The following is a 12491-nucleotide window of genomic DNA, read 5'->3' as shown; positions in this document are numbered from 1 at the left end:
GACTCTGACCCCAAGGGCTTCTGCTGACTGTCCCACTGCAGGTGGCCGCCGGCTTGCTTCAGTGGACAGGGAGCCAGCTTCTTGCTGTCCTTGGAGACTTCCCTAGGAAACCAGGGTGTCCCAGCCCCAGGCAGGAAGGCTGTGAATATCAATTCCATCTCTGAGCCACGGCTCTCCGGCTGCCCCACTCCCAAGCCCTTGACTCGGGCTCTGGGGGCCGTGGAAGGAGAAGCATGAGTGTGGAGAGTTTGCAGCATGAAGCTACACTGGAGAAATGCGCAATGATATGAATAAATTTAAATAATAATGAGGACAGTGCCTGAATTAATAATGCTGGCTGCTCACCTGACCCACCCCCTCCCCTGGAAATACGGGCGAGCCTATCCTTTGCCTCTTTAGAAGACATGGGTGGACTGCCAGGTCAGCAGAGTTGGGGAGCTGCTCACGGGTGTGGGGGAGGAGCCCCGTTTCCAACTCCCGGATCCCCCGCAGACCCAAAGAGCTAGATTTGCACACTTAACCGAAAGATGCTTCCTCTGTGTATTAGATCATAAGCTGGCCGTCAGTCACTCCTGGCCCGGCCCCCTCTTCTTGGTCCCTTTATGTGCAGCAACCAATTTGGATGTCAAACGTGCAGGGAAATTTAGAGGAGAAAGATATTACAGCCCTCTGCCTTGAGCAGAGGTTCTCATTCTGGCAAACAGTTAGGGCAGACACCCCACCCACCCACTGCCCTCCATCCCATGACAAACAAAAGCATGGGCACAGACTATCTGAAATCCCATGGACAGGCCTGTGGCAGCAGGGCCGAGTGATGGGACAAGCTGTTTGCCCAAGGAGCTAAGGGGCAAATCCTGGAGGACTTCCTGGAAGTGGAGCAGCTTTGGAAAGAAGGGGAGAAATGAAGCTGGGGGAGGGGGAAAAAAGAAGAGGAGGACAAGACTAGGATCCTGTCTCATAATTTACAGGGACATCTTGGAAGGGGGAGGGACAGGTTTTATTTGCTTCCTTATATACAGCATAATGGAGAATCAGAGAAATTTTGGAAAACTTAGTTTGGAAACAGTTGGATTTGGGATGGGGGTCTCTGCAAAGACTTGGGAGCTGCAGAGGAAAAGAAGGGGAAGGCGTCCTGGGGAAAATTGATTCGGGTTACAGTGGTGTGACAAATTGGGGACGTGGGAGGATGCCCAGACCTCTCCCTTGCTGTCCCGCAGCCCCTCCACCTCTGCCCTCTTTCCCACAGCCCTGTGCAGAAGCTGAGGCTCTGCCCCTGAGGCCATGCGCCGTGCCCGGGCCTGCCCACCCCTGGGCTGGGCACGCGGGCTGCAGGCAGGCGCAGGGAGTGGTGGGGAGAAGAAACCGCCGTCCGATTCCCTGCTCCACCATTAAAGGCAATTACTCTGCGGTTCTCTAATCAAGTGCTCCAGGCCCGGCTGCCAGCGGGTGGCTGTATGCAGCTCCCACAGTATGTGCCAGAACTACACACACAGGACAGGGCGTGTGCCATGCAGCAGGGGCATAGGCACTTGGTTTTGGATACGCAGCCACTCAGGCAGCTCTGCACACCTGGGCACACCTGCCCCATAGAAGCTGCCCTTAGCACTTGCTGGACGCATTCATAGGGAGCGGGACCACATGGTCGCACATGTGTGTTCCCTGACATTGGCTCACACAGAGCATGTGCAAGTAGGGTGCAATGGTGTATTCATGTCTCAGGACGGAGGGGACCGCACCGTCACCGGCGGCGTTGGTGACGGGCTTCCTGGAACTGGAATGTGCTTTACGCCTACTTTGCTCCAGTCTCTCTCTGCCTCCTGCCCCGGCGATGCCTGCTCAGAGGCCACGGCCATTATAATATCAGCCTGAGTACTTATTTATTCATTAATTCAACAAGCCTTTATTAAGCACTGTGAGCCAGCGCTGACTGACACGGGTGTCAGCGAGGGGCAGTGGGAGGGAAGAGCCTGGGGCCCGGAGTTCTGAGATTCCGGTTCGAATCCCAGCTCTGCCTTTAACCCACTGGGTGTCCTTGGTTAGGGCCTCAGTGTCCTCATCTGGAAGCTGAGAGGGTTTGACTAGCCCCGTCGCCAAGGCCATTGCTAATAGTGTTCCACTTCCTATGAGTGCTGAGCACTCCAGCTCCTGTAACCATTCCTGGGGTCCATGGAGGGAGGAAGGGATCGGGGTGAGCGTGTGGCATCCTGCAGGGAAGGACCTGGGGCTGAAGTGGGCAGACGGGAGGGTCCGTGGCCCAGGCCTCCTCTCTCTCCAGCCAATGCAGGGCGGGAGCAGGAGCCTGCAGGGCAGGAGCAGGAGCCTGCAGGACAAGAGCAGGAGCTGGGAGTGGCTGCCTCTGGATGGATCCCCTCTCCCCATGCATCTCCTTACCCGGTGCCGCCTTTGGCTTTGACAGGGACCCAGACACGCTTCAGCCAGGAGCCAGCCGACCAGACCGTGGTGGCCGGACAGCGGGCCGTGCTCCCCTGCGTGCTGCTCAACTACTCGGGGATTGTGCAATGGACCAAGGATGGGCTGGCACTGGGCATGGGCCAGGGACTCAAAGGTGAGTGGGGTCACCCAGCTAGCCGGCATCCTGACGATCCCATCTGTGGACCACCCCCCCCCCATTCTGTCCCCCGATAGACTCCGGCCTCGGCCTCCCTTCTCTCTGCCCCAGGCTCTTCTCGGGGGAGTGGTCGGGCTCTCTCCTCTCCTCCCCGCTTTCCCCAAACCCTGCTCTTCTGTGTTTCTTCCTATGGACTCGCTCAAGAAAGGCAATGAGGAGCCCGAGAGACCAAAGAAAACCGGAGATCTTCATGTAAAAGAGTTCAGACAGACAGACAGACAGACAGAAACCAGGAGAGCTGCTTCAGGCAGAAGCAGGGGAAGCAGAAGGTGCTGGGAGAGTTCCCTGCAGAGCAGGAGAGAGACAGGCCATGTTTATGCCACTGGCTTTGCTCCAGCCTTTCGCCTGCCCCTGCCCCTGCCCCTGCCCCTGCCCCTGCCCAGCAATGTCTGCTCAGAGGCTGAAAACTCACTTTAATATCAGCCTGAGCACTTATTTATCTATTTATTCAACAAGCTTTTATTAAGCGCCCTGGAGCCAGTGCTGAAGCAAATAAGAGTTGGTAATAAGTTAAATAAATAAACAAACCCAAACCCAACCTCCTGAATTCCAAAGTACCTAGAGATTCTTTGGAGAGGCCGCCTGGCCGAGGAGATGAGGAGTCCAGGCCCTGGTGCTAGTGCTCTTCCGCCACCTACCTGCTGGGTGACCTTAGGAAGGTCACTCACCTCTCTGGGCGGTGGCTTGCCACCGTATAAAATAGTGTGAGAGTCCCAGGCCTGTCGCCTTATACGTGCATTTGTGAGTTTGAACCAAATGAGAATATACTTTGTGAAAACACCATAAAGCCGTGTAAGGACCGAGTCTGGGAGGGGCTGTATATGTTTATTATTGTCGGAGGGGTTGGGATGACTTGCTGTGGATGTCATGTATTAATGCAGAGGGGAAGGGGAGATTTGTCTGTATAAAGCAATCTGATTAAAGGGAAGAGATAGGTCTGGTGGATCTATTGATGATAGGAAGGTAAAGAAACTGGGAGAGAGAAAGAGATCAATGGATATGGAGTGAGATGAATCAATAGCCTGCAGACAGAGGGAGAGAGTGGGAGGGAGCTGATGTGGGCACAGGAGCGGGGGCAGGAGAGTGAGGGGCTGGGCAGTATCGAGGGAGACTGAATACAGAGCCCGACTCTCTGAGGCCCACCAGCCACAGCCACGGCTTCTTTGGGGAACAGGATCTCTGGTTTCGGGCTCCGCAGGGAGCTGGTAGGACCTGCCCCACCATCCCTCCCTGGGCAAGTGAGGGTGAGGCCTCGGCTTCCTTGGCCTTCCTCTGGGCCATGAGCTCCTGTCGGTGCTGCAATGTCCCACATCCCCCCACCCCTTCCTCTTCTTTCTCTGTTGTCACATTTATTTTTTTCTCTTTCCTATTATTATGAGGGACCATTTTCTGCAAACTGCTTTAGAGATTTGCTCTGCTCCCCCACCTCCACCCCCTCCCCACCTCCCGTGTCCACCCCATCCCTCCTCCTCTGTGTTATGACCCTCAGCCTCACTGTGGGAGGTTATGACGTCACGGCACCCACATCTGGGACCTGATCCCTATCTGCTGAGATGGGTTCCCAAGGAGGGCGGAGGAGGGCGCTGGCTGGGAGTGGGGTGTGGACCCTGGTGTGGGGATGAGGAGCGGGCAGAGGATAAACGTGGGTCACTTGGGCTGGCTCCCACGTGGGGATGGGCTCACGCTGGGCTCCCCCTTTCTGTCCCTGCAGCCTGGCCACGGTACCGGGTCGTGGGCTCCGCGGATGCCGGGCAGTACAACCTGGAGATCACAGACGCCGAGCTCTCTGACGATGCCTCTTACGAATGCCAGGCCACGGAGGCCGCGCTGCGCTCCCGGAGGGCCAAGCTCACCGTGCTCAGTAATAGCCCCACCCCCCTCCATGCCCTCAGCCCACTCCTCTGCCTCTTTCTCTTGGCACCTGGCAGCCCCTCCCATCTTCCTTCTCCCTCTGCTCCTGGCCTCACGCCTGCCCCATGACCCTCTCTCCTTAGCCTTCCCTCCCCCCCTCCTTCTTTCAACTTCTTTTTTTCTTATTAATATATTTTTATTGATTTCAGAAAGGAAAGGAGAGGGGGAGAAATATCAATGATGCAGGTGGGGGGATATCAATGATGATTGAGAATCATTGATCGGCTGCCTCCTGCACGCCCCCTACTGGGGATCGAGCCCGCAACCTGGGCATGTGCCCTTGACTGGAATCGAACCCAGGACCCTTCAGTCTGCAGGCCAGCACTCTATCCACTGAGCCACACCAGCTAGGGCATTCTTTCAATTTCTTTTGGAGCCAGATCCAGGTTGAAGAAAGTGAAATGGGGACTTGGGCAGACACCTGAGGGACATGTGGGGTGTGAGGTCTGGCACCCTGTGCCCAGGCTGTCCTAGGACACAGGCTCCCTGGGCCAGGGCAGAGGGCTAGGCTGGTGGAGACCCTGCCTGTTCTCCCAGCCCCTCCCGGTAGAGGGAGCTTCTCCCATTCTCTCTCCCATTCGGCTCTCTCCGACCCCAGAACCTGCCCCCTTTGCTCCTTCTTAGCCACACTCAGCCCTTCCTCCCCTTCTCCGCCTCCTTTCCGCCCTCAGCACTCACCCTCCTCCTCAGACACCCGTGGAGGCCTCCTCGGGGAGCAGGGGAGCAGGACCGGAGGGCCCTGGAGTGGGCACTGTCTCTCAGCTGCCACCCCAGGGGCGCAGGGCTCATGTTCCTCTGCGGCAGCACCAGGGCCATTTCCATAATGATGGGCCTCTCCCCGACCCAGTGCAGAGTGTCCTGCTCCACTGCCGGCCTCTCTTTTTTTCTAAAAAAATGTTTCTTTATTGATTTCAGAGAGGAAGGGAGAGGGAGAGAGAAACATCAATGATGAGAGAGAATCACTGATCAGCTGCCTCCTGCACGCCCCCTACTGGGGATCGAGCCCACAACCCAGGCATGTGCCCTTGGTCGAAAGCGAACCTGAGACCTTCAGTCCGCAGGCTAACGCTCTATCCACTGAGCCAAACTGGCCAGGGCATGCCCAGCCTCTCTTGCAGGACCTCCCGCTCCACCGTCCTTCTGTTCCCTCACGCTCAGTGGCTCTCCCTGGGCCTCTGCCTCCCTTCTGCTTCTCTCTGTGCCTGACTCCACCGGCCTGTGACCCTTGTCTTCCTCTCTGTTATCACCTCGGTCCCTTCCTTCTTCCGGCCTCTGTTGGATCTGCCCCGCTCCCTCTTTTTCTTCCTCTAACCAGAATTCATTGAAGTCGGGGCAGCCCCCAGGAGGGATAGGAGGAAGGAGCAAGGTAATGAGATGAGGGAGCTCGGACACAGGAAGTTTTTTCCTGGGGTTGCGGGGAGGCTTGCGAATCCTTTGAGTGTGGCAGGCAGAGCCCTGGACTGGGAGTCAGGAGACCTGGGCCATTTTTGCACAAAGTGTCAGAAGAGGTCATGACCTCTGGCCAGTAGTTTTCTTATCGGTAACGTGGCATCATGAAGCCGGCCTTTTCTTAGCAGCTACGGCTTTGCTGCGGTCTGTGCAAGGAGCTGTGAGCTGTGGGTCTGGGCAAACGAGGGAAGAACCCCACAGCCAATACTGTTGGGTGCAAAGGCCCTGAAGGACTAGGACAGCAGGCTGGTGTGACTTGCTTTTCCTCTCTGGTGAGGACGGAATGGGAAGAATTCGCAAGGAGCAGGCCTGAGATTGGGGAGCGAGCGTTAGTTGACCGCCAGGGGTGGGCTTGGGAAGATAAGCCGTCATCTTCCATCCCTGGTTAGAGAGTGTGAGCCCCATGGACCAGGCATTCCAGGGGAACCGTGGGCTTCTTCTACTTCCCTTTCTGACGCCTCGGTTTTAGGTGCTAGAATAGGTGCCCTGGAGAGCTCCATCCGAATGAGAAGGTCTGATTACTCTCCCTTCCCTTTCCTACCCAATGGTAGACAGGAATAAAGAGTAATGGAGAAAGGCCATCCGGAGAGCTCCATCCGAATGAGAAGGTCTGATTATTTTCCCTTCCCTTTCCTACCCAATGGTATTCAGGACTAAAGAGAAATGGAGAAAGGCCATCCAAGCATTGCAGGAACGGGGCTTATCATGGTCCCCAGAGGCTTGGTTCAATCCAGGAAGGCTGACTGGAAGAGGAGACTATAAATGGGAACCCTGCAGGGACAGTAACTTGTTAAAAAGCTTGCAAGCCAGTGAGGCAGAGCCACATGGTGGGAGAGCGGACTGGCTTGTCAGGTAGGCAGGGTTGGTGCTGAGGGTGTGGACCTTTGTAACCATCTGGGTGACTTGGGCGGGGAGGGGAGCAGGAAAAGGCCCCGGCATCAAAGAGGAAAGGGTAGTCTGACCGCTTCCGTTTCCTCTTTGTCTCTCCCGAATCCTCAAGCTCCCCGCCACCTGCGGTCTCAGGAGGCAATGAGAAGGCAGGACATTCCTCACATCCACCACCACCCATCAGCAGCCATGCCCCTCAGGGCTCTCTCTCCTCCAAAACCCACCCCAGGCTGCCCTCTTCGCAGAATGGCCTTCCCGTCTTCCTGCAGCGAGACTTTGAAAAGCTGCCTTCCAAGCCCCCAGAGAGACACAGACATCATCTAAACCAACAGACCTACGGCTCCTTCATTCCTCACGGCGGTGACAGCCCCAGTGCAGCGATGAGGAGCCTGGCTCGGGGTCAGCGGGCCGGGTCCGCCTCCCAGCCCTGCCCTTGAGCTCAGACATCGGCTCACCTCCCTGGGCCTCAGCACCTTCCCTGTAAATTGGGGGTCACGGCATTTACCATGAAAAGAGCAATGACATACGTGTGGTGCTGAGGATTCAGTGACAGCATATGCACAGGGCACTTGGACACGTGATGAGCATTCAGTGTAGATGACACTAGAGTTCACAGGGGCCTGCACATTCTTGACCTCAGACCTCATTTTCCTGGCACGCTAACAGCCCTAGGGAATCGGTGTCAATGTTCTGTGACCCCTTTGGTGCCCAGGGCAATCAATGCTCAGCCAACGGAGCCACACCGGCCAGGGCTCAATGTTCTTTTTTCAATTATACAAACAAGGAAACTGAGGCCACCAACATATTGATATGCAAATTTGTCTCGAATCATAAAATTGTGTTCATAAACAAACAGATGCCGTCTCACCTATGGCTGATCGGATACTTTAACAACCTATGTTTCTTTGCCCCAGATTCAAAGAGAAAGGTGGGCGAGTGACAAGAGACGAATAGACAGTCTTTGCGAAAGGGCCGCGGGTGCAGGGGAAGGGCGAGTGGGGAAGAGAAGCCTGCTCACAGGAGGGACTCCTGTGTCTGGAGTGTCCCTCACCTCCCGTCCCACATCCTGGGCACCAGGGCCTGTTCTCAGCCAGGACCTCCCTCCTGGACGTGATGCCAGGTGTTCGTGACCTGGGAGGACCCCGGGAGGAGCAGGAGACCCTGAGTGGCGGCTCCTTATCCGTCTTCCCACTTTTCTCTTCTTCCACCATTTCCAAACCTGCACCCATCCGGCGCTGGACCGGGGTATACCAGAGAGCAAAGAGGAGAAGCCAGGCATTCAATGGGTGATTCGCTAGCCAGTAAAACTAACACATTCCCCACGTCTTGGGCCCTGCACGTCCCAGCCCATACCCAGGGCCCCGCCTGACCTTCATGTGGTCCCGGAGGCAGGCATGTCATGTCTGTGTTGAAGAAATGAAGGCTCAGTGACCTGAGGGACTCACCTGAGATCATAAGACAAGTACATAGAGGTTGCAGGGCTTAGAACCAGGACAGCTGGTTCTCCATTCCATGCTTTCCCTCTGCCACTCCGCACGCGTGAGTGGAGCAGGACTCTGGGACAGACTCCTTTCTGCTGGGACCGCAGCCTGGAGACCACCGTTTCCTAAACTTCAGGACGTCCTGCCCACCACTGGCTCCATGGGCCTCCCAGGGCCACTCGGTGGGGTTCCCTCAGCCCCTCTGAGTCTTTCCCAGCAAACAACCAGCAAAACCCTCTGCATTTCTGGCCCAGTGAACACCAGGTGGACCAGAGGATTGTAATCAGAATGTGTCCGCCTGTCTCTCATCAATCGTGTGCTCAGTGATTCAGGGAATAGCCCTGAGCATCTGCTCACCACCCAGCTCCGGGCTGGACACTGGAGCTTTAAGATAAAAGAGGCAGCAGTCCCTGCCCTCAGGGCGCTAGTGGTCTGGTTCACCTGAGCAGGAGAGAAACTGGACCGGGAGGGGGTTCCCAATTTCCTGCATCTCAATTTCTGAAGCAGTTAGCAAGAGCCTGCTTCAGCCACGTGCTGGGCACTGGAGACTAAATATCAGTGAGACCGGTCTCTGCTTTTCCAGGAATGATTCTGGTGGGTGGGGGTGTGGATAATCAGCATCAGTGACCCAAACACTAGGTGCATGGTGGGAGGAGCTCTGGGTGGCTGGCCAGGACCACCGAGGTGGTGTTGGGGGACATGGCAGGGAAGGATGCAAATAGGATGGGTAGCACTTCAACAGAAGCTGTGAGGAAAGGGGCAAAAGCAAAGATGAGGAGTGAGCAAGTGCAGGAGGAGGCCTGAGCAGCAGGCTGAGGTGCTGGGACCTCCTGCCCACAGTGGATGGTCGCCACTGAAGGTGTGTGAGCGAGGGAGGGGCCCGGTCTTAGCTGCGCTGTGATGGACGGGTGGGTCGGGGCCAGCAGGGACGGGAGTCAGGAGCCACTTGGGACCGGCTGTAGCAGACTGGTTCCTCTGGCTGCCCCAGGGCAGAATGGACGGAAGAAACTGCGGAGGTAGCACCTTTCTGTCCTTTCTGTGCCAGGCCACTGCCCTTCCCCCCGCCCCTAGGAGCTGTACTAGCTAGCGCTGAGCTAGCGCTGCACTTTCCTAATTTGAGGCCACTCCCCTCATCTGTCTGTAGCCTTGAGAATGACGGGATATAGTATCAGAATACAGTCCAGGCTGTAAAAGAATGGATGAAGGAGGGCAGGAAGCTGTGAGCAGAGGGCCTTGGGTGTGGTGACTTCCATTTAGGGGGTGCCGGTGGCACTGCCTCCCCCAGGGTGGACATACCAGGAGAGGGATGCCCCCAGGGCAGGGCTGGAGCCTGGACCGACTGCTCTGCTCTCTCCCACAGTCCCCCCTGAGGACACGAAGATCGATGGCGGCCCTGTACTGCTGCTGCAAGCAGGCATCCCCTACAACCTCACATGCCGAGCCTTTAATGCCAAGCCTGCGGCGACCATCATCTGGTTCCGGGATGGGACGCAGCAGGAGGGCGCTGTGGCCAGCACGGTGAGACCCTGCATGCTCTCCGCCCCCTCCTGGGCCTCATCCCAGGTCATCTTTCCCTCCTCCCTGAGTCTGACTCGGATGCAGATCGAGAAGGGGCCTTAAAGGTCATCTGGACCAACCGTCTTGTTATGATTGGGAAAAAGAGGCCCAGAGCAGAGAAATGAATCTCCAGGTTCATGATGCCATTCAGTCCTGAGCAGAGACCAAGAACGGTAGCCAGAACAGCCACGTTAGGAGACACCCACTGTGTCAAGTGTTGTGGATGTGAAGCTCTCTGTGGACAGTAATTCTGACCCTCACAGGAGTTTCCTGAGTTAGTGTTATTTCCAACTCACAGCAAGGAAGCTGATGGTCAAAGAGGTGGAGAGACTTGCCCCAGGTCACACAGCTGGCATGCGGCAGAGCTGGGTTTGTACCTAGGTCAGACTGCTCTGCCCACCCTGCCCTCGCCTCCTTCCCCTCCTGTAGTTGGCTCAGAGGCTGAGGAGGCAGGGATCGCTGTGTCCATTTCATAGATGAGCCTGTGGCAGAGAAAGGCAGCAGGCGACCTGCCCAGGATCACCTGGCAGAGTTCACGGGGATCTCCTGTTCCGAGCTCCTTCTGCCAGCTGCAGGCAAACATGTGTACCCAGCCCTTGGCTAAGAGCTGCAGAGACACCTCCCCTGGTGGGAGAGGGATGCTCACCTGTGGGCCTGTGAGGGCCGCCCCAGGGCGAGCTGGGTTAGCTCCGCCCTTGACGCCTTGGACAGCTCACTTCTCCTTGGCCTCAGCTTCACCATTTGACAAACGAGAATTTGGCCTCCGTGGTGCTTGACTCTCTCACCACCAAGGACTCTGTTCCTTTTCTCCTTCAGCGCTACATGTTTTGAAATATGTTGGCAACCAAACAAGCTGGTTTGTTAGTGGCCCTTGTTGTCCACCCCCCTCTTTTATATTCATTAAAGCACTGGCTCTGCCAGGCGGCACAGGGAGCCAGTCTGCACCCAGGGGAGAAGTGTGTAACGTTGGCTCATAGCGTGGCATGCCTTGGGCAGCCTGCAATAGGAGAACAGCCCCCGGGCTCCTCTGATCCACAGAGTCGGTATGATAACTATGAGACTTAGGGCCTGTGAGCTCATTCCCTGCCCTCGAGGAGTTTACGGGCCAGCAGGAGAGACCCAACTCAGAAAAACCCAGGCCCAGTGCCTAAGGACAGGGCAGAACGAGCCCAGAGCATCATGCAGGACAGGCTGCCTGCGAGGGGCCCAGGTGCAGGCTGGGTGAGTCCTGGGGCCTGAGATGGCCGAGGAAGACTTAGCAGAAGAGGAGGGGCTTGAGCTGGACTCAGAGAATTCCAGGAATCGGGGGGGGGGGGAGTGAGGGAAGAGGGCACATGGGCCTTCTCTTTCAGTTTTTCTTTTTTAAACTTAAAACTTTTCTGAAAAATAAATCTACTGATTAAAAACAAAACCCAAGGAGAGGTTGGGTCTGGGGACGGGGCTGAGCTTTAGGTTAAAGCGCCCTCCAGCGGGGTCTAGCTCAGAGTCCGCCATCCTGAGAGCAGGGAGGGGCTCTTAGCCTGACCCTGCCTGCCACCTGGTCCCACCCCAGGAGCTGCTGAAGGACGGGAAGAGGGAGACCACCGTCAGCCTGCTGCTCATCAACCCCACAGACCTGGACATCGGGCGTGTCTTCACCTGCCGCAGCATGAACGAGGCCGCCCCCAGTGGCAGGGAGACCTCCATTGAGCTTGATGTGCACCGTGAGCTGGGGGGACCTGGGGAGGGGAGGAAGGGGAGATGTGGGCACTGCAGAGAAGTCAGCAGAATCCTCCAGGGGCCCAGGACAGGCTCACTGCATCTGTGAGGGTTCCCTGGTTTGACCCAGGGGCGCTGAGGACTGGTGAAGAGGCATCAGCGATGAGTCAAGCCCTTCCCGGGTCTAAACCAGAGTGTGGCTTTGGGCAACGATTTAATCTCTCTGTGCCTCAGTTTCCAATTCTGTATACCTGCAGGAAATAAAATGTAGGCCTACAACTCCTTATCCAAAATTCCAAAATAACAGATCTGGTGGCAAAACCTGAACTGAGGCTGTTCGTAGTCTTAATGTGAATAGTCGTATGTTTCGCTGCAGAGGGATTACTGTATGTGGCCATGGATGTGGCCCGGACCCTGCTGGAGGTCTGGCATGGTAAACAGCCCAGGCACACTATTACCTTTCTAAGATTGAAAAATTCCAAATTCTGAAAACACGTATCAGTGGTTTCAGATAAGGAATGTGGGCCTGTACCTGCTTCTCAGGGTGGTGAGCATTAAATGAGATAGAGTGTCAGAGCTTCTAGCATGGAGTCCGCCAGCTGGTATGTGCTCCATAAATGACCTCTGCCCTGGGTAGGGTTGGATCTGGGCAGCAGTTGGAGAAATGCCCCGCCCCCAGCCCTTTTAATGAGCCAGGGGAGCCCACACTGACATCTAGTGGCCACCACTGGCCTTTACACCATTGACTGATTGGTCCCTTTGGTATCATCCTTGATCATCGCTCTAGAGATGGCCCCCTAGAGTCCATGGGGGATGTGGGTGAAGATGGAGAAGACAGGTTTATTTATTGGAGCTGGCACACTGCAAACGCAGGCTCC

The 12491-nt window shown here is 56.3% G+C and overlaps 1 protein-coding gene across 1 annotated transcript in view; it reads left to right on the top strand.

Annotated features, from left to right (window-relative positions):
* Window positions 1-1710: 1710 nt before the first annotated feature.
* Window positions 1711-12491, top strand: part of KIRREL (kin of IRRE like (Drosophila)) — a 34806-nt gene continuing 24025 nt past the window's right edge. The window contains exons 1-5 of the mRNA XM_006764196.1: window positions 1711-1753; window positions 2276-2566; window positions 4341-4490; window positions 9719-9876; window positions 11468-11618. Of these exons, the coding sequence (XP_006764259.1) occupies window positions 1711-1753; window positions 2276-2566; window positions 4341-4490; window positions 9719-9876; window positions 11468-11618 (793 nt within the window). The remainder of the gene's footprint in view (window positions 1754-2275; window positions 2567-4340; window positions 4491-9718; window positions 9877-11467; window positions 11619-12491) is intronic.

Source organism: Myotis davidii, unplaced genomic scaffold (genome assembly GCF_000327345.1).
Source record: "Myotis davidii unplaced genomic scaffold, ASM32734v1 scaffold401, whole genome shotgun sequence".
Lineage (NCBI taxonomy): Eukaryota > Metazoa > Chordata > Mammalia > Chiroptera > Vespertilionidae > Myotis > Myotis davidii.
The sequence above is the reverse complement of the archived record's forward strand: the minus strand, read 5'-3'. Positions and strand labels throughout refer to the sequence as shown.